General features: G+C 62.2%; 1 protein-coding gene across 1 annotated transcript in view; it reads right to left on the bottom strand.

The window, feature by feature from the left end:
* Positions 1-22,302, bottom strand: part of zufsp (zinc finger containing ubiquitin peptidase 1) — a 162,645-nt gene that overhangs the window by 277 nt on the left and 140,066 nt on the right. Inside the window, exon 11 of the mRNA XM_079240935.1 lies at positions 204-424. Within this exon, the coding sequence (XP_079097061.1) occupies positions 204-424 (221 nt within the window). The remainder of the gene's footprint in view (positions 1-203; positions 425-22,302) is intronic.

Raw genomic sequence — 22,302 nt, 5'->3', positions numbered from 1 at the left:
TGTTTCCGTGATGTTTCCATACTATTTACCAGCTATCCTCATTAAACCACCCCCACAAGTTTACAGAGTTACGCATTTCTGTTCCTGATGACGACGATGACGATAATGTTGATGACGACGACGATGATGATGACAATACTGATGACCTGGGGTGTCTAGATGAGGCTTTAGGTTCAGATCAGAAATAAGTCTCAGACAGCCACCTGCTTGTCCTCGGCCGTCAGGACGCCCTGCGCCGCCACCAGCTGGTACTGCTTGTGCTTCAGGTTTCTGAGGAACTTCCTGACTCTGCGGATGGAGGTGGACACAGAATCCCTGCTTAGCAACCTGCTGCTGTCGGATGCTGAGTTTCCTGGATCAAGCAGCAGCAGACACAGACTTCCGTTCCTCTTCTGCTCAACGCCCACAATGCTGCGGCTGTGACCTACCAGAGGATAGGATGAAAGCAGGAAGTGGAATGTGAACACACGGTGTGTGTCAGACCACGGCACACTGGGAGCAGGGAACGCAGGGAGCATGGGGGACTGGGAGCATGGAACGCTGGGAGCATGGAACGCTGGGAGCATGGGACGCCGGGAGCATGGAACGCCGGGAGCATGGAACGCTGGGAGACTGGGAGACTAGGAACATGGGACGCAGGAAGCATGGGAGGCTAGGAACATGGGACGCTGGGAGCATGGGACGCTGGGAGCATGGGACGCCGGGAGCATGGGACGCCGGGAGCATGGGACGCTGGGAGCATGGAACGCTGGGAGCATGGGACGCCGGCAGCATGGGACGCTGGGAGCATGGGACGCTGTTAGCATGGGAGACTTGGAGCATGGAACGCAGGGAGCATGGGAGCATGGGAGACTGGGAGCATGGAACGCTGGGAGCATGGGACGCTGGGAGCATGGGAGACTGGGAGCATGGGACACTGGGAGCATGGGAGACTGGGAGCATGGGACGCTGGGAGGATGGGAGACTGGGAGGTGGGGAGACTGGGAGGATGGGAGACTGGGAGAAAGGGACGCTGGGAGCATGGAACGCTGGGAGCATGGAACGCTGGGAGCATGAAACGCTGGGAGCATGAAACGCTGGGAGCATGGGACGCTGGGAGCATGGAACGCTGGGAGCATGGGACGCCGGGAGCATGGAACGCTGGGAGACTGGGAGACTAGGAACATGGGACGCAGGAAGCATGGGAGGCTAGGAGAAAGGGACGCTGGGAGCATGGGACGCTGGGAGCATGGAACGCTGGGAGCATGGGACGCTGGGAGCATGGGACGCCGGGAGCATGGGACGCCGGGAGCATGGAGCGCTGGGAGCATGGGACGCCGGCAGCATGGGACGCTGGGAGCATGGGACGCTGTTAGCATGGGAGACTGGGAGCATAGAACACTGGTAGCATGGGAGACTGGGAGCATGGGAGACTTGGAGCATGGAACGCTGGGAGCATGGGACGCTGGGAGCATGGGAGACTGGGAGCATGGGAGACTTGGAGCATGGAACGCTGGGATCATGGGACGCTGGGAGCATAGCACGCTGGGAGCATGGAACGCTGGGAGCATGGGGGACTGGGAGCATGGGGGTCTGGGAGCATGGGAGACTGGGAGCATGGAACGTTGGGAGCATTGGAGACTGGGAGCATGGGAGACTGGGATCATGGAACGCTGGGAGCATGGGAGACTGGGAGCATGGAACGTTGGGAGCATGGGACGTTGGGAGCATGGGAGACTGGGAGCATGGAACGCTGGGAGCATGGAACGCTGGGAGCATGGGAGACAGAGCATTAGATGCTGGGAGCATGGGAGACTGGGAGAAAGGGACGCTGGGAGCATGGGAGACTTGGAGCATGGAACGCTGGGAGCATGGGAGACTTGGAGCATGGAACGCTGGGAGCATGGCAGACTTGGAACATGGGACGCTGGGAGCATGAAACGCTGAGAGCATGGGACGCTGGGAGCATGGGACGCTGGGAGCATGGGAGATTGGGAGCATGGGAGACTGGGAGGTGGGGAGACTGGGAGAAAGGGACGCTGGGAGCATGGAATGCTGGGAGCATGAAACGCTGGGAGCATGGAACGCTGGGAGCATGGGACGCTGGGAGCATGGAACGCTGGGAGCATGGGACGCCGGGAGCATGGAACGCCGGGAGCATGGAACGCTGGGAGACTGGGAGACTAGGAACATGGGACGCTGGAAGCATGGGAGGCTAGGAACATGGGACGCTGGGAGCATGGGACGCTGGGAGCATGGGACGCCGGGAGCATGGGACGCTGGGAGCATGGAACGCTGGGAGCATGGGACGCCGGCAGCATGGGACGCTGGGAGCATGGGACGCTGTTAGCATGGGAGACTGGGAGCATAGAACACTGGTAGCATGGGAGACTGGGAGCATGGGAGACTTGGAGCATGGAACGCAGGGAGCATGGGAGCATGGGAGACTGGGAGCATGGAACGCTGGGAGCATGGAACGCTGGGAGCATGGGACGCTGGGAGCATGGGACGCTGGGAGCATGGGACACTGGGAGCATGGGAGATTGGGAGCATGGGAGACTGGGAGAATGGGACGCTGGGAGGATGGGAGACTGGGAGGTGGGGAGACTGGGAGGATGGGAGACTGGGAGAAAGGGACGCTGGGAGCATGGAATGCTGGGAGCATGGAACGCTGGGAGCATGAAACGCTGGGAGCATGAAACGCTGGGAGCATGGAACGCAGGGAGCATGGGACGCTGGGAGCATGGGACGCCGGGAGCATGGAACGCCGGGAGCATGAAACGCTGGGAGACTGGGAGACTAGGAACATGGGACGCAGGAAGCATGGGAGGCTAGGAACATGGGACGCTGGGAGCATGGGACGCTGGGAGCATGGAACGCTGGGAGCATGGGACGCCGGGAGCATGGAACGCTGGGAGACTGGGAGACTAGGAACATGGGACGCAGGAAGCATGGGAGGCTAGGAGAAAGGGACGCTGGGAGCATGGGACGCTGGGAGCATGGGACGCCGGGAGCATGGGACGCCGGGAGCATGGGACGCCGGGAGCATGGGACACCGGGAGCATGGGACGCCGGGAGCATGGAGCGCTGGGAGCATGGGACGCCGGCAGCATGGGACGCTGGGAGCATGGGACGCTGTTAGCATGGGAGACTGGGAGCATAGAACACTGGTAGCATGGGAGACTGGGAGCATGGGAGACTTGGAGCATGGAACGCAGGGAGCATGGGAGCATGGGAGACTGGGAGCATGGAACGCTGGGAGCATGGGACGCTGGGAGCATGGGAGACTGGGAGCATGGGAGACTTGGAGCATGGAACGCTGGGATCATGGGACGCTGGGAGCATAGCACGCTGTGAGCATGGAACGCTGGGAGCATGGGGGACTGGGAGCATGGGGGTCTGGGAGCATGGGAGACTGGGAGCATGGAACGTTGGGAGCATTGGAGACTGGGAGCATGGGAGACTGGGATCATGGAACGCTGGGAGCATGGGAGACTGGGAGCATGGAACGTTGGGAGCATGGGACGTTGGGAGCATGGGAGACTGGGAGCATGGAACGCTGGGAGCATGGAACGCTGGGAGCATGGGAGACAGAGCATGGGATGCTGGGAGCATGGGACGCTGGGAGCATGGAACGCTGGGAGCATGGGACGCCGGGAGCATGGAACGCTGGGAGACTGGGAGTATGGGAGACTTGGAGCATGGAACGCTGGGATCATGGGACGCTGGGAGCATAGCACGCTGTGAGCATGGAACGCTGGGAGCATGGGGGACTGGGAGCATGGGGGACTGGGAGCATGGAACGTTGGGAGCATTGGAGACTGGGAGCATGGGAGACTGGGATCATGGAACGCTGGGAGCATGGAACGTTGGGAGCATGGGAGACTGGGAGCATGGAACGTTGGGAGCATGGAACGCTGGGATCATGGGACGCTGGGAGCATAGCACGCTGTGAGCATGGAACGCTGGGAGCATGGGGGACTGGGAGCATGGGAGACTGGGAGAAAGGGACGCTGGGAGCATGGGAGACTTGGAGCATGGAACGCTGGGAGCATGGGAGACTTGGAGCATGGAACGCTGGGAGCATGGCAGACTTGGAACATGGGACGCTGGGAGCATGAAACGCTGAGAGCATGGGACGCTGGGAGCATGGGACGCTGTTAGCATGGGACGCTGTTAGCATGGGAGACTGGGAGCATGGAACGCTGGGAGCATGAAACGCTGGGAGCATGGAACGCTGGGAGCATGGAACGCTGGGAGCATGGGACGCCGGGAGCATGGAACGCCGGGAGCATGGAACGCTGGGAGACTGGGAGACTAGGAACATGGGACGCAGGAAGCATGGGAGGCTAGGAACATGGGACGCTGGGAGCATGGGACGCTGGGAGCATGGGACGCCGGGAGCATGGGACGCTGGGAGCATGGGACGCCGGGAGCATGGGACGCTGGGAGCATGGAACGCTGGGAGCATGGGACGCCGGCAGCATGGGACACTGGGAGCATGGGACGCTGTTAGCATGGGAGACTGGGAGCATAGAACACTGGTAGCATGGGAGACTGGGAGCATGGGAGACTTGGAGCATGGAACGCAGGGAGCATGGGAGCATGGGAGACTGGGAGCATGGAACGCTGGGAGCATGGAACGCTGGGAGCATGGTACGCTGGGAGCATGGGAGACTGGGAGCATGGGACGCTGGGAGAATGGGAGATTGGGAGCATGGGAGACTGGGAGCATGGGACGCTGGGAGGATGGGAGACTGGGAGGTGGGGAGACTGGGAGGATGGGAGACTGGGAGAAAGGGACGCTGGGAGCATGGAATGCTGGGAGCAAGGAACGCTGGGAGCATGAAACGCTGGGAGCATGAAACGCTGGGAGCATGGAACGCTGGGAGCATGGGACGCTGGGAGCATGGAACGCTGGGAGCATGGAACGCCGGGAGCATGGAACGCTGGGAGACTGCGAGACTAGGAACATGGGACGCAGGAAGCATGGGAGGCTAGGAACATGGGACGCTGGGAGCATGGGAAGCTGGGAGCATGGGACGCCGGGAGCATGGGACGCCGGGAGCATGGGACGCTGGGAGCATGGAACGCTGGGAGCATGGGACGCTGTTAGCATGGGAGACTGGGAGCATGGGAGACTTGGAGCATGGAACGCAGGGAGCATGGGACGCTGGGAGCATGGGACGCTGGGAGCATGGGAGACTGGGAGCATGGGAGACTTGGAGCATGGGACGCTGGGATCATGGGACGCTGGGAGCATAGCACGCTGGGAGCATTGAACGCTGGGAGCATGGAACGCAGGGAGCATGGGGGACTGGGAGCATGGGGGTCTGGGAGCATGGGAGACTGGGAGCATGGAACGTTGGGAGCATGGGAGACTGGGAGCATGGGAGACTGGGATCATGGAACGCTGGGAGCATGGGAGACTGGGAGACTGGGAGCATGGAACGTTGGGAGCATGGAACGCTGGGAGCATGGGAGACAGAGCATGGGACGCTGGGAGCATGGGAGACTGGGAGAAAGGGACGCTGGGAGCATGGGAGACTTGGAGCATGGAACGCTGGGAGAATGGGAGACTTGGAGCATGGAACGCTGGGAGCATGGGAGACTTGGAACATGGGACGCTGGGAGCATGAAACGCTGAGAGCATGGGACGCTGGGAGCATGGGAGACTTGGAGCATGGAACGCTGGGAGCATGGGAGACAAGGAGCATGGAACGCTGGGAGCATGGAACGCTGGGAGCATGGGAGACTTGGAGCATGGAACGCTGGGAGCATGGAACGCTGGGAGCATGGGAGACTGGGAGCATGGAACGCTGGGAGCATGGGACGCTGGGAGCATGGGACACTGGGAGACTGGGAGCATGGGAGACTGGGAGGATGGGAGACTGGGAGCATTGGACGCTGGGAGCATGGGAGACTGGGAGCATGAGAGACTGGGAGGATGGGAGAAAAAGAACATGGGAGACTGGGAGCATGGAAAGCAGTGAGCATTTCAGACTGAGCATGGAATGCTGGGAGCATGGGAGACTGGGAGCATGGAACGCAGGGATTATGGAACGCTGGGAGCATGGGAGACTGGGAGACTGGGAGCATGGGAGACTGGGAGGATGGGAGACTGGGAGACTGGGAGCATTGGACGCTGGGAGCATGGGAGACTGGGAGCATGAGAGACTGGGAGGATGGGAGAAAAAGAACATGGGAGACTGGGAGCATGGAAAGCAGTGAGCATTTCAGACTGAGCATGGAATGCTGGGAGCATGGGAGACTGGGAGCATGGAACGCAGGGATTATGGAACGCTGGGAGCATGGGAGACTGGGAGCATGGGAGACTGGGAGCATGGAACGCTGGGAGCAGGGAATGCTGGGAGCATGGGAGACTGGGAGCATGGGAGCATGGGAGACTGGGAGCATGGGAGACTGGGAGCATGGAACGCTGGGAGCATGGGAGACTGGGAGCATGGAACGTTGGGAGCATGGCACGTTGGGAGCATGGGACACAGGGAGCATGGGACACAGGGAGCATGGGAGGCTGGGAGCATGGGAGACTGGGAGCATGGAATGCTGGGAGCATGGGACACAGGGAGCATGGGACACAGGGAGCATGGGAGACTGGGAGCATGGGAGACTGGGAGCATGGGAGACTGGGAGCATGGGAGACTGGGAGCATGGAACGCTGGGAGCAGGGAACGCTGGGAGCATGGGAGACTGGGAGCATGGGAGACTGGGAGCATGGAACGCTGGGAGCATGGGAGACCGGGAGCATGGGAGACTGGGAGAAAGGGACGCTGGGAGAAAGGGACGCTGGGAGAAAGGGACGCTGGGAGCAGGGAACGCTGGGGGAAAGGGACGCTGGGAGAAAGGGACGCTGGGAGAAAGGGACGCTGGGAGCAGGGAACGCAGGGAGCATGGGGGACTGGGAGCATGGGGGTCTGGGAGCATGGGAGACTGGGAGCATGGGAGACTGGGAGAAAAGGAAGCTGGGAGCATGGGACGCTGGGAGCATGGGACGCTGGGAGCAGGGAACGCTGGGAGAAAGGGACGCTGGGAGAAAGGGACGCTGGGAGAAAGGGACGCTGGGAGCAGGGATCGCAGGGAGCATGGGGGACTGGGAGCATGGGGGACTGGGAGCATGGGGGTCTGGGAGCATGGGAGACTGGGAGCATGGAACGCTGGGAGCATGGAACGCTGGGAGCATGGGACGCTGGGAGCATGGGACGCTGGGATCATGGGAGACTGGGATCATGGGAGACTGGGATCATGGGAGACTGGGAGCATGGGAGACCGGGAGCATGAGACGCTGGGAGCATGGGACGCTGGGAGCATGGAAAGAAGTGAGCATGGGAGACTGGGAGCATGGGACACTGGGAGCATGGAACGCTGGGAGCATGGGAGATTGGGAGCATGGGAGACTGGGAGCATGGGAGACTGGGAGCATGGGAGAGTGGGAGCATGGGAGACTGGGAGCATGGGACACTGGGAGCATGGGAGATTGGGAGCATGGGAGACTGGGAGAAAGGGACGCTGGGAGCATGGAATGCTGGGAGCATGAAACGCTGGGAGCATGGAACGCTGGGAGCATGGAACGCTGGTAGCATGGGACGCCGGGAGCATGGAACGCCGGGAGCATGGAACGCTGGGAGACTGGGAGACTAGGAGCATGGGACGCAGGAAGCATGGGAGGCTAGGAACATGGGACGCTGGGAGCATGGGACGCTGGGAGCATGAGACGCCGGGAGCATGGGACGCCGGGAGCATGGGACGCCGGGAGCATGGGACGCCGGGAGCATGGGACGCCGGGAGCATGGGACGCCGGCAGCATGGGACGCTGGGAGCATGGGACGCTGTTAGCATGGGAGACTGGGAGCATAGAACACTGGTAGCATGGGAGACTGGGAGCATGGGACACTGGGAGCATGGGACACTGGGAGCATGGGAGATTGGGAGCAGGGGAGACTGGGAGCATGGGACGCTGGGAGGATGGGAGACTGGGAGGTGGGGAGACTGGGAGGATGGGAGACTGGGAGAAAGGGACGCTGGGAGCATGGAATGCTTGGAGCAAGGAACGCTGGGAGCATGAAACGCTGGGAGCATGAAACGCTGGGAGCATGGAACGCTGGGAGCATGGGACGCCGGGAGCATGGGACGCCGGGAGCATGGGACGCCGGGAGCATGGAACGCCGGGAGCATGGAACGCTGGGAGACTGCGAGACTAGGAACATGGGACGCAGGAAGCAGGGGAGGCTAGGAACATGGGACGCTGGGAGCATGGGACGCCGGGAGCATGGGACGCCGGGAGCATGGGACGCCGGGAGCATGGGACGCTGGGAGCATGGGACGCTGTTAGCATGGGAGACTGGGAGCATAGAACACTGGTAGCATGGGAGACTGGGAGCATGGGAGACTTGGAGCATGGAACGCAGGGAGCATGGGAGCATGGGAGACTGGGAGAAAGGGACGCTGGGAGCATGGGAGACTTGGAGCATGGAACGCTGGGAGCATGGGAGACTTGGAGCATGGAACGCTGGGAGCATGGCAGACTTGGAACATGGGACGCTGGGAGCATGAAACGCTGAGAGCATGGGACGCTGGGAGCATGGGACGCTGTTAGCATGGGAGACTGGGAGCATGGAACGCTGGGAGCATGAAACGCTGGGAGCATGGAACGCTGGGAGCATGGAACGCTGGGAGCATGGGACGCCGGGAGCATGGGACGCCGGGAGCATGGAACGCCGGGAGCATGGAACGCTGGGAGACTGGGAGACTAGGAACATGGGACGCAGGAAGCATGGGAGGCTAGGAACATGGGACGCTGGGAGCATGGGACGCTGGGAGCATGGGACGCCGGGAGCATGGGACGCTGGGAGCATGGGACGCCGGGAGCATGGGACGCCGGGAGCATGGAACGCTGGGAGCATGGGACGCCGGCAGCATGGGACGCTGGGAGCATGGGACGCTGTTAGCATGGGAGACTGGGAGCATAGAACACTGGTAGCATGGAACGCTGGGAGCATGGGAGATTGGGAGCATGGAACGCAGGGAGCATGGGAGCATGGGAGACTGGGAGCATGGAACGCCGGCAGCATGGGACGCTGGGAGCATGGGACGCTGTTAGCATGGGAGACTGGGAGCATAGAACACTGGTAGCATGGGAGACTGGGAGCATGGGACACTGGGAGCATGGGAGATTGGGAGCATGGAACGCAGGGAGCATGGGAGCATGGGAGACTGGGAGCATGGAACGCTGGGAGCATGAAACGCTGGGAGCATGGGACGCCAGGAGCATGGGACGCTGGGAGCATGGAACGCTGGGAGCATGGGACGCCGGCAGCATGGGACGCTGGGAGCATGGGACGCTGTTAGCATGGGAGACTGGGAGCATAGAACACTGGTAGCATGGGAGACTGGGAGCATGGAAGACTTGGAGCATGGAACGCAGGGAGCATGGGAGCATGGGAGACTGGGAGCATGGAACGCTGGGAGCATGGAACGCTGGGAGCATGGTACGCTGGGAGCATGGGAGACTGGGAGCATGGGACGCTGGGAGCATGGGAGATTGGGAGCATGGGAGACTGGGAGCATGGGACGCTGGGAGGATGGGAGACTGGGAGGTGGGGAGACTGGGAGGATGGGAGACTGGGAGAAAGGGACGCTGGGAGCATGGAATGCTGGGAGCAAGGAACGCTGGGAGCATGAAACGCTGGGAGCATGAAACGCTGGGAGCATGGAACGCTGGGAGCATGGGACGCTGGGAGCATGGAACGCTGGGAGCATGGGACGCTGGGAGCATGGAACGCCGGGAGCATGGAACGCTGGGAGACTGCGAGACTAGGAACATGGGACGCAGGAAGCATGGGAGGCTAGGAACATGGGACGCTGGGAGCATGGGAAGCTGGGAGCATGGGACCCCGGGAGCATGGGACGCCGGGAGCATGGGACGCTGGGAGCATGGAACGCTGGGAGCATGGGACGCTGGGAGCATGGGACGCTGTTAGCATGGGAGACTGGGAGCATGGGAGACTTGGAGCATGGAACGCAGGGAGCATGGGAGCATGGGAGACTGGGAGCATGGAACGCTGGGAGCATGGGACGCTGGGAGCATGGGAGACTGGGAGCATGGGAGACTTGGAGCATGGAACGCTGGGATCATGGGACGCTGGGAGCATAGCACGCTGGGAGCATGGAACGCTGGGAGCATGGAACGCAGGGAGCATGGGGGACTGGGAGCATGGGGGTCTGGGAGCATGGGAGACTGGGAGCATGGAACGTTGGGAGCATGGGAGACTGGGAGCATGGGAGACTGGGATCATGGAACGCTGGGAGCATGGGAGACTGGGAGACTGGGAGCATGGAACGTTGGGAGCATGGAACGCTGGGAGCATGGGAGACAGAGCATGGGACGCTGGGAGCATGGGAGACTGGGAGAAAGGGACGCTGGGAGCATGGGAGACTTGGAGCATGGAACGCTGGGAGAATGGGAGACTTGGAGCATGGAACGCTGGGAGCATGGGAGACTTGGAACATGGGACGCTGGGAGCATGAAACGCTGAGAGCATGGGACGCTGGGAGCATGGGAGACTTGGAGCATGGAACGCTGGGAGCATGGGAGACAAGGAGCATGGAACGCTGGGAGCATGGAACGCTGGGAGCATGGAACGCTGGGAGCATGGGAGACTTGGAGCATGGAACGCTGGGAGCATGGAACGCTGGGAGCATGGGAGACTGGGAGCATGGAACGCTGGGAGCATGGGACGCTGGGAGCATGGGACACTGGGAGACTGGGAGCATGGGAGACTGGGAGGATGGGAGACTGGGAGCATTGGACGCTGGGAGCATGGGAGACTGGGAGCATGAGAGACTGGGAGGATGGGAGAAAAAGAACATGGGAGACTGGGAGCATGGAAAGCAGTGAGCATTTCAGACTGAGCATGGAACGCTGGGAGCATGGGAGACTGGGAGCATGGAACGCAGGGATTATGGAACGCTGGGAGCATGGGAGACTGGGAGCATGGGAGACTGGGAGCATGGAACGCTGGGAGCAGGGAATGCTGGGAGCATGGGAGACTGGGAGCATGGGAGCATGGGAGACTGGGAGCATGGGAGACTGGGAGCATGGAACGCTGGGAGCATGGGAGACTGGGAGCATGGAACGTTGGGAGCATGGCACGTTGGGAGCATGGGACACAGGGAGCATGGGACACAGGGAGCATGGGAGGCTGGGAGCATGGGAGACTGGGAGCATGGAATGCTGGGAGCATGGGAGACTGGGAGAAAAGGACGCTGGGAGCATGGGACGCTGGGAGCATGGGACGCTGGGAGCAGGGAACGCTGGGAGAAAGGGACGCTGGGAGAAAGGGACGCTGGGAGCAGGGATCGCAGGGAGCATGGGGGACTGGGAGCATGGGGGTCTGGGAGCATGGGAGACTGGGAGCATGGAACGCTGGGAGCATGGAACGCTGGGAGCATGGGACGCTGGGAGCATGGGATGCTGGGATCATGGGAGACTGGGATCATGGGAGACTGGGATCATGGGAGACTGGGATCATGGGAGACTGGGAGCATGGGAGACCGGGAGCATGAGACGCTGGGAGCATGGGACGCTGGGAGCATGGAAAGCAGTGAGCATGGGAGACTGGGAGCATGGGACACTGGGAGCATGGAACGCTGGGAGCATGGGAGATTGGGAGCATGGGAGACTGGGAGCATGGGAGACTTGGAGCATGGAACGCAGGGAGCATGGGAGCATGGGAGACTGGGAGCATGGAACGCTGGGAGCATGGAACGCTGGGAGCATGGTACGCTGGGAGCATGGGAGACTGGGAGCATGGGACGCTGGGAGCATGGGAGATTGGGAGCATGGGAGACTGGGAGCATGGGACGCTGGGAGGATGGGAGACTGGGAGGTGGGGAGACTGGGAGGATGGGAGACTGGGAGAAAGGGACGCTGGGAGCAAGGAACGCTGGGAGCATGAAACGCTGGGAGCATGGAACGCTGGGAGCATGGAACGCTGGGAGCATGGGACGCTGGGAGCATGGAACGCCGGGAGCATGGAACGCTGGGAGACTGCGAGACTAGGAACATGGGACGCAGGAAGCATGGGAGGCTAGGAACATGGGACGCTGGGAGCATGGGAAGCTGGGAGCATGGGACGCCGGGAGCATGGGACGCCGGCAGCATGGGACGCTGGGAGCATGGAACGCTGGGAGCATGGGACGCTGGGAGCATGGGACGCTGTTAGCATGGGAGACTGGGAGCATGGGAGACTTGGAGCATGGAACGCAGGGAGCATGGGAGCATGGGAGACTGGGAGCATGGAACGCTGGGAGCATGGGACGCTGGGAGCATGGGAGACTGGGAGCATGGGAGACTTGGAGCATGGAACGCTGGGATCATGGGACGCTGGGAGCATAGCACGCTGGGAGCATGGAACGCTGGGAGCATGGAACGCAGGGAGCATGGGGGACTGGGAGCATGGGGGTCTGGGAGCATGGGAGACTGGGAGCATGGAACGTTGGGAGCATGGGAGACTGGGAGCATGGGAGACTGGGATCATGGAACGCTGGGAGCATGGGAGACTGGGAGACTGGGAGCATGGAACGTTGGGAGCATGGAACGCTGGGAGCATGGGAGACAGAGCATGGAACGCTGGGAGCATGGGAGACTGGGAGAAAGGGACGCTGGGAGCATGGGAGACTTGGAGCATGGAACGCTGGGAGAATGGGAGACTTGGAGCATGGAACGCTGGGAGCATGGGAGACTTGGAACATGGGACGCTGGGAGCATGAAACGCTGAGAGCATGGGACGCTGGGAGCATGGGAGACTTGGAGCATGGAACGCTGGGAGCATGGGAGACAAGGAGCATGGAACGCTGGGAGCATGGAACGCTGGGAGCATGGAACGCTGGGAGCATGGGAGACTTGGAGCATGGAACGCTGGGAGCATGGAACGCTGGGAGCATGGGAGACTGGGAGCATGGAACGCTGGGACCATGGGACGCTGGGAGCATGGGACACTGGGAGACTGGGAGCATGGGAGACTGGGAGGATGGGAGACTGGGAGCATTGGACGCTGGGAGCATGGGAGACTGGGAGCATGAGAGACTGGGAGGATGGGAGAAAAAGAACATGGGAGACTGGGAGCATGGAAAGCAGTGAGCATTTCAGACTGAGCATGGAACGCTGGGAGCATGGGAGACTGGGAGCATGGAACGCAGGGATTATGGAACGCTGGGAGCATGGGAGACTGGGAGCATGGGAGACTGGGAGCATGGAACGCTGGGAGCAGGGAATGCTGGGAGCATGGGAGACTGGGAGCATGGGAGCATGGGAGACTGGGAGCATGGGAGACTGGGAGCATGGAACGCTGGGAGCATGGGAGACTGGGAGCATGGAACGTTGGGAGCATGGCACGTTGGGAGCATGGGACACAGGGAGCATGGGACACAGGGAGCATGGGAGGCTGGGAGCATGGGAGACTGGGAGCATGGAATGCTGGGAGCATGGGACACAGGGAGCATGGGAGACTGGGAGAAAAGGACGCTGGGAGCATGGGACGCTGGGAGCATGGGACGCTGGGAGCAGGGAACGCTGGGAGAAAGGGACGCTGGGAGAAAGGGACGCTGGGAGCAGGGATCGCAGGGAGCATGGGGGACTGGGAGCATGGGGGTCAGGGAGCATGGGAGACTGGGAGCATGGAACGCTGGGAGCATGGAACGCTGGGAGCATGGGACGCTGGGAGCATGGGACGCTGGGATCATGGGAGACTGGGATCATGGGAGACTGGGATCATGGGAGACTGGGAGCATGGGAGACCGGGAGCATGAGACGCTGGGAGCATGGGACGCTGGGAGCATGGAAAGCAGTGAGCATGGGAGACTGGGAGCATGGGACACTGGGAGCATGGAACGCTGGGAGCATGGGAGATTGGGAGCATGGGAGACTGGGAGCATGGGAGACTGGGAGCATGGGAGAGTGGGAGCATGGGACACTGGGAGCATGGGAGATTGGGAGCATGGCAGACTGGGAGAAAGGGACGCTGGGAGCATGGAATGCTGGGAGCATGAAACGCTGGGAGCATGGAACGCTGGGAGCATGGAACGCTGGTAGCATGGGACGCCGGGAGCATGGAACGCCGGGAGCATGGAACGCTGGGAGACTGGGAGACTAGGAGCATGGGACGCAGGAAGCATGGGAGGCTAGGAACATGGGACGCTGGGAGCATGGGACGCTGGGAGCATGAGACGCCGGGAGCATGGGACGCCGGGAGCATGGGACGCCGGGAGCATGGGACGCTGGGAGCATGGGACGCCGGGAGCATGGGACGCTGTTAGCATGGGAGACTGGGAGCATAGAACACTGGTAGCATGGGAGACTGGGAGCATGGGACACTGGGAGCATGGGAGATTGGGAGCAGGGGAGACTGGGAGCATGGGACGCTGGGAGGATGGGAGACTGGGAGGTGGGGAGACTGGGAGGATGGGAGACTGGGAGAAAGGGACGCTGGGAGCATGGAATGCTTGGAGCAAGGAACGCTGGGAGCATGAAACGCTGGGAGCATGAAACGCTGGGAGCATGGAACGCTGGGAGCATGGGACGCCGGGAGCATGGGACGCCGGGAGCATGGGACGCCGGGAGCATGGAACGCTGGGAGACTGCGAGACTAGGAACATGGGACGCAGGAAGCATGGGAGGCTAGGAACATGGGACGCCGGGAGCATGGGACGCCGGGAGCATGGGACGCCGGGAGCATGGGACGCTGGGAGCATGGGACACAGGGAGCATGGGAGGCTGGGAGCATGGGAGACTGGGAGCATGGAATGCTGGGAGCATGGGAGACTGGGAGAAAAGGACGCTGGGAGCATGGGACGCTGGGAGCATGGGACGCTGGGAGCAGGGAACGCTGGGAGAAAGGGACGCTGGGAGAAAGGGACGCTGGGAGCAGGGATCGCAGGGAGCATGGGGGACTGGGAGCATGGGGGTCTGGGAGCATGGGAGACTGGGAGCATGGAACGCTGGGAGCATGGGACGCTGGGAGCATGGGATGCTGGGATCATGGGAGACTGGGATCATGGGAGACTGGGATCATGGGAGACTGGGAGCATGGGAGACCGGGAGCATGAGACGCTGGGAGCATGGGACGCTGGGAGCATGGAAAGCAGTGAGCATGGGAGACTGGGAGCATGGGACACTGGGAGCATGGAACGCTGGGAGCATGGGAGATTGGGAGCATGGGAGACTGGGAGCATGGGAGACTTGGAGCATGGAACGCAGGGAGCATGGGAGCATGGGAGACTGGGAGCATGGAACGCTGGGAGCATGGAACGCTGGGAGCATGGTACGCTGGGAGCATGGGAGACTGGGAGCATGGGACGCTGGGAGCATGGGAGATTGGGAGCATGGGAGACTGGGAGCATGGGACGCTGGGAGGATGGGAGACTGGGAGGTGGGGAGACTGGGAGGATGGGAGACTGGGAGAAAGGGACGCTGGGAGCAAGGAACGCTGGGAGCATGAAACGCTGGGAGCATGGAACGCTGGGAGCATGGAACGCTGGGAGCATGGGACGCTGGGAGCATGGAACGCCGGGAGCATGGAACGCTGGGAGACTGCGAGACTAGGAACATGGGACGCAGGAAGCATGGGAGGCTAGGAACATGGGACGCTGGGAGCATGGGAAGCTGGGAGCATGGGACGCCGGGAGCATGGGACGCCGGCAGCATGGGACGCTGGGAGCATGGAACGCTGGGAGCATGGGACGCTGGGAGCATGGGACGCTGTTAGCATGGGAGACTGGGAGCATGGGAGACTTGGAGCATGGAACGCAGGGAGCATGGGAGCATGGGAGACTGGGAGCATGGAACGCTGGGAGCATGGGACGCTGGGAGCATGGGAGACTGGGAGCATGGGAGACTTGGAGCATGGAACGCTGGGATCATGGGACGCTGGGAGCATAGCACGCTGGGAGCATGGAACGTTGGGAGCATGGAACGCAGGGAGCATGGGGGACTGGGAGCATGGGGGTCTGGGAGCATGGGAGACTGGGAGCATGGAACGTTGGGAGCATGGGAGACTGGGAGCATGGGAGACTGGGATCATGGAACGCTGGGAGCATGGGAGACTGGGAGACTGGGAGCATGGAACGTTGGGAGCATGGAACGCTGGGAGCATGGGAGACAGAGCATGGAACGCTGGGAGCATGGGAGACTGGGAGAAAGGGACGCTGGGAGCATGGGAGACTTGGAGCATGGAACGCTGGGAGAATGGGAGACTTGGAGCATGGAACGCTGGGAGCATGGGAGACTTGGAACATGGGACGCTGGGAGCATGAAACGCTGAGAGCATGGGACGCTGGGAGCATGGGAGACTTGGAGCATGGAACGCTGGGAGCATGGGAGACAAGGAGCATGGAACGCTGGGAGCATGGAACGCTGGGAGCATGGAACGCTGGGAGCATGGGAGACTTGGAGCATGGAACGCTGGGAGCATGGAACGCTGGGAGCATGGGAGACTGGGAGCATGGAACGCTGGGACCATGGGACGCTGGGAGCATGGGACACTGGGAGACTGGGAGCATGGGAGACTGGGAGGATGGGAGACTGGGAGCATTGGACGCTGGGAGCATGGGAGACTGGGAGCATGAGAGACTGGGAGGATGGGAGAAAAAGAACATGGGAGACTGGGAGCATGGAAAGCAGTGAGCATTTCAGACTGAGCATGGAACGCTGGGAGCATGGGAGACTGGGAGCATGGAACGCAGGGATTATGGAACGCTGGGAGCATGGGAGACTGGGAGCATGGGAGACTGGGAGCATGGAACGCTGGGAGCAGGGAATGCTGGGAGCATGGGAGACTGGGAGCATGGGAGCATGGGAGACTGGGAGCATGGGAGACTGGGAGCATGGAACGCTGGGAGCATGGGAGACTGGGAGCATGGAACGTTGGGAGCATGGCACGTTGGGAGCATGGGACACAGGGAGCATGGGACACAGGGAGCATGGGAGGCTGGGAGCATGGGAGACTGGGAGCATGGAATGCTGGGAGCATGGGACACAGGGAGCATGGGAGACTGGGAGAAAAGGACGCTGGGAGCATGGGACGCTGGGAGCATGGGACGCTGGGAGCAGGGAACGCTGGGAGAAAGGGACGCTGGGAGAAAGGGACGCTGGGAGCAGGGATCGCAGGGAGCATGGGGGACTGGGAGCATGGGGGTCTGGGAGCATGGGAGACTGGGAGCATGGAACGCTGGGAGCATGGAACGCTGGGAGCATGGGACGCTGGGAGCATGGGACGCTGGGATCATGGGAGACTGGGATCATGGGAGACTGGGATCATGGGAGACTGGGAGCATGGGAGACCGGGAGCATGAGACGCTGGGAGCATGGGACGCTGGGAGCATGGAAAGCAGTGAGCATGGGAGACTGGGAGCATGGGACACTGGGAGCATGGAACGCTGGGAGCATGGGAGATTGGGAGCATGGGAGACTGGGAGCATGGGAGACTGGGAGCATGGGAGAGTGGGAGCATGGGACACTGGGAGCATGGGAGACTAGGAGCATGGGACGCAGGAAGCATGGGAGGCTAGGAACATGGGACGCTGGGAGCATGGGACGCTGGGAGCATGAGACGCCGGGAGCATGGGACGCCGGGAGCATGGGACGCCGGGAGCATGGAACGCTGGGAGCATGGGACGCCGGCAGCATGGGACGCTGTTAGCATGGGAGACTGGGAGCATAGAACACTGGTAGCATGGGAGACTGGGAGCATGGGACACTGGGAGCATGGGACACTGGGAGCATGGGAGATTGGGAGCAGGGGAGACTGGGAGCATGGGACGCTGGGAGGATGGGAGACTGGGAGGTGGGGAGACTGGGAGGATGGGAGACTGGGAGAAAGGGACGCTGGGAGCATGGAATGCTTGGAGCAAGGAACGCTGGGAGCATGAAACGCTGGGAGCATGAAACGCTGGGAGCATGGAACGCTGGGAGCATGGGACGCCGGGAGCATGGGACGCCGGGAGCATGGGACGCCGGGAGCATGGAACGCTGGGAGACTGCGAGACTAGGAACATGGGACGCAGGAAGCATGGGAGGCTAGGAACATGGGACGCCGGGAGCATGGGACGCCGGGAGCATGGGACGCCGGGAGCATGGGACGCTGGGAGCATGGGACGCTGTTAGCATGGGAGACTGGGAGCATAGAACACTGGTAGCATGGGAGACTGGGAGCATGGGAGACTTGGAGCATGGAACGCAGGGAGCATGGGAGCATGGGAGACTGGGAGCACGGAACGCTGGGAGCATGGGAGACTTGGAACATGGGACGCTGGGAGCATGAAATGCTGATAGCATGGGACGCTGGGAGCATGGGAGACTTGGAGCATGGAACGCTGGGAGCATGGGAGACAAGGAGCATGGAACGCTGGGAGCATGGAACGCTGGGAGCATGGAACGCTGGGAGCATGGGAGACTTGGAGCATGGAACGCTGGGAGCATGGAACGCTGGGAGCATGGGAGACTGGGAGCATGGGACGCTGGGAGCATGGGACGCTGGGAGCATGGGACACTGGGAGACTGGGAGCATGGGAGACTGGGAGGATGGGAGACTGGGAGCATGGAACGTTGGGAGCATGGGAGACTGGGAGCATGGGAGATTGGGATCATGGAACGCTGGGAGCATGGGAGACTGGGAGCATGGAACGTTGGGAGCATGGGACGTTGGGAGCATGGGAGACTGGGAGCATGGAACGCTGGGAGCATGGAACGCTGGGAGCATGGGAGACAGAGCATGGGATGCTGGGAGCATGGGAGACTGGGAGAAAGGGACGCTGGGAGTATGGGAGACTTGGAGCATGGAACGCTGGGAGCATGGGAGACAAGGAGCATGGGAGACTGGGATCATGGAACGCTGGGAGCATGGGAGACTGGGAGCATGGAACGCTGGGAGCATGGGAGACTTGGAGCATGGAACGCTGGGAGCATGGGGGACAAGGAGCATGGAACGCTGGGAGCATGGAACGCTGGGAGCATGGAACGCTGGGAGCATGGGAGACTTGGAGCATGGAACGCTGGGAGCATGGAACGCTTGGAGCATGGGAGACTGGGAGCATGGAACGCTGGGAGCATGGGACGCTGGGAGCATGGGACACTGGGAGACTGGGAGCATGGGAGACTGGGAGGATGGGAGACTGGGAGCATGAGAGACTGGGAGGATGGGAGAATAAGAACATGGGAGACTGGGAGCATGGAAAGCAGTGAGCATTTGAGACTGGGAGCATGGAACGCTGGGAGCATGGGAGACTGGGAGCATGGGAGACTGGGAGCACGGAACGCAGGGATTATGGAACGCTGGGAGCATGGGAGACTGGGAGCATGGGAGACTGGGAGCATGGAACGCTGGGAGCAGGGAATGCTGGGAGCATGGGAGACTGGGAGCATGGGAGACTGGGAGCATGGGAGACTGGGAGCATGGAACGCTGGGAGCATGGGAGACTGGGAGCATGGAACGTTGGGAGCATGGCACGTTGGGAGCATGGGACACAGGGAGCATGGGACACAGGGAGCATGGGAGGCTGGGAGCATGGGAGACTGGGAGCATGGAATGCTGGGAGCATGGGACACAGGGAGCATGGGACACAGGGAGCATGGGAGACTGGGAGCATGGGAGACTGGGAGCATGGAACGCTGGGAGCAGGGAACGCTGGGAGCATGGGAGACTGGGAGCATGGGAGACTGGGAGCATGGAACGCTGGGAGCATGGGAGACTGGGAGCATGGGAGACTGGGAGAAAGGGACGCTGGGAGAAAGGGACGCTGGGAGAAAGGGACGCTGGGAGCAGGGAACGCTGGGAGAAAGGGACGCTGGGAGAAAGGGACGCTGGGAGCAGGGAACGCAGGGAGCATGGGGGACTGGGAGCATGGGGGTCTGGGAGCATGGGAGACTGGGAGCATGGGAGACTGGGAGAAAAGGACGCTGGGAGCATGGGACGCTGGGAGCATGGGACGCTGGGAGCAGGGAACGCTGGGAGAAAGGGACGCTGGGAGAAAGGGACGCTGGGAGCAGGGATCGCAGGGAGCATGGGGGACTGGGAGCATGGGGGTCTGGGAGCATGGGAGACTGGGAGCATGGAACGCTGGGAGCATGGAACGCTGGGAGCATGGGACGCTGGGAGCATGGGACGCTGGGATCATGGGAGACTGGGATCATGGGAGACTGGGAGCATGGGAGACCGGGAGCATGAGACGCTGGGAGCATGGGACGCTGGGAGCATGGAAAGCAGTGAGCATGGGAGACTGGGAGCATGGGACACTGGGAGCATGGGACGCTGGGAGCATGGGAGATTGGGAGCATGGGAGATTGGGAGCATGGGAGACTGGGAGCATGGGAGACTGGGAGCATGGGAGAGTGGGAGCATGGGAGACTGGGAGCATGGGACACTGGGAGCATGGGAGATTGGGAGCATGGGAGACTGGGAGCATGGGACGCTGGGAGGATGGGAGACTGGGAGGTGGGGAGACTGGGAGGATGGGAGACTGGGAGAAAGGGACGCTGGGAGCATGGGACGCCGGGAGCATGGAACGCCGGGAGCATGGAACGCCGGGAGCATGGAAAGCTGGGAGACTGGGAGACTAGGAACATGGGACGCAGGAAGCATGGGAGGCTAGGAACATGGGACGCTGGGAGCATGGGACGCTGGGAGCATGAGACGACGGGAGCATGGGACGCCGGGAGCATGGGACGCCGGGAGCATGGGAGACTGGGAGCATGGAACGTTGGGAGCATGGGACGTTGGGAGCATGGGAGACAGAGCATGGGACGCTGGGAGCATGGGAGACTGGGAGCATGGAACGCTGGGAGCATGGGAGACCGGGAGCATGGGAGACGGGGAGAAAGGGACGCTGGGAGAAAGGGACGCTGGGAGAAAGGGACGCTGGGAGCAGGGAACGCTGGGGGAAAGGGACGCTGGGAGAAAGGGACGCTGGGAGCAGGGAACGCAGGGAGCATGGGGGACTGGGAGCATGGGGGTCTGGGAGCATGGGAGACTGGGAGCATGGGAGACTGGGAGAAAAGGACGCTGGGAGCATGGGACGCTGGGAGCATGGGACGCTGGGAGCATGGAACGCTGGGAGAAAGGGACGCTGGGAGAAAGGGACGCTGGGAGCAGGGATCGCAGGGAGCATGGGGGACTGGGAGCATGGGGGTCTGGGAGCATGGGAGACTGGGAGCATGGAACGCTGGGAGCATGGAACGCTGGGAGCATGGAACGCTGGGAGCATGGGACGCTGGGATCATGGGAGACTGGGATCATGGGAGACTGGGATCATGGGAGACTGGGAGCATGGGAGACCGGGAGCATGAGACGCTGGGAGCATGGGACGCTGGGAGCATGGAAAGCAGTGAGCATGGGAGACTGGGAGCATGGGACACTGGGAGCATGGAACGCTGGGAGCATGGGAGATTGGGAGCATGGGAGACTGGGAGCATGGGAGACTGGGAGCATGGGAGAGTGGGAGCATGGGACACTGGGAGCATGGGAGATTGGGAGCATGGGAGACTGGGAGAAAGGGACGCTGGGAGCATGGAATGCTGGGAGCATGAAACGCTGGGAGCATGGAACGCTGGGAGCATGGAACGCTGGGAGCATGGAACGCTGGTAGCATGGGACGCCGGGAGCATGGAACGCCGGGAGCATGGAACGCTGGGAGACTGGGAGACTAGGAGCATGGGACGCAGGAAGCATGGGAGGCTAGGAACATGGGACGCTGGGAGCATGGGACGCTGGGAGCATGGGACGCCGGGAGCATGGGACGCTGGGAGCATGGGACGCCGGGAGCATGGAACGCTGGGAGCATGAGACGCCGGGAGCATGGGACGCCGGGAGCATGGGACGCCGGGAGCATGGGACGCTGGGAGCATGGGACGCCGGGAGCATGGAACGCTGGGAGCATGGGACGCCGGCAGCATGGGACGCTGGGAGCATGGGACGCTGTTAGCATGGGAGACTGGGAGCATAGAACACTGGTAGCATGGGAGACTGGGAGCATGGGACACTGGGAGCATGGGACACTGGGAGCATGGGAGATTGGGAGAAGGGGAGACTGGGAGCATGGGAGACTGGGAGCATGGGAGAGTGGGAGCATGGGAGACTGGGAGCATGGGACAGTGGGAGCATGGGAGATTGGGAGCATGGGAGACTGGGAGCATGGGACGCTGGGAGGATGGGAGACTGGGAGGTGGGGAGACTGGGAGGATGGGAGACTGGGAGAAAGGGACGCTGGGAGCATGGGACGCCGGGAGCATGGAACGCCGGGAGCATGGAACGCCGG

This window comes from Telmatherina bonti, assembly GCF_933228915.1.
Source record: "Telmatherina bonti genome assembly, chromosome: 5".
Taxonomy (NCBI): Eukaryota; Metazoa; Chordata; class Actinopteri; order Atheriniformes; family Telmatherinidae; genus Telmatherina; species Telmatherina bonti.
This window is presented reverse-complemented; position numbering and strand designations above follow the sequence as displayed.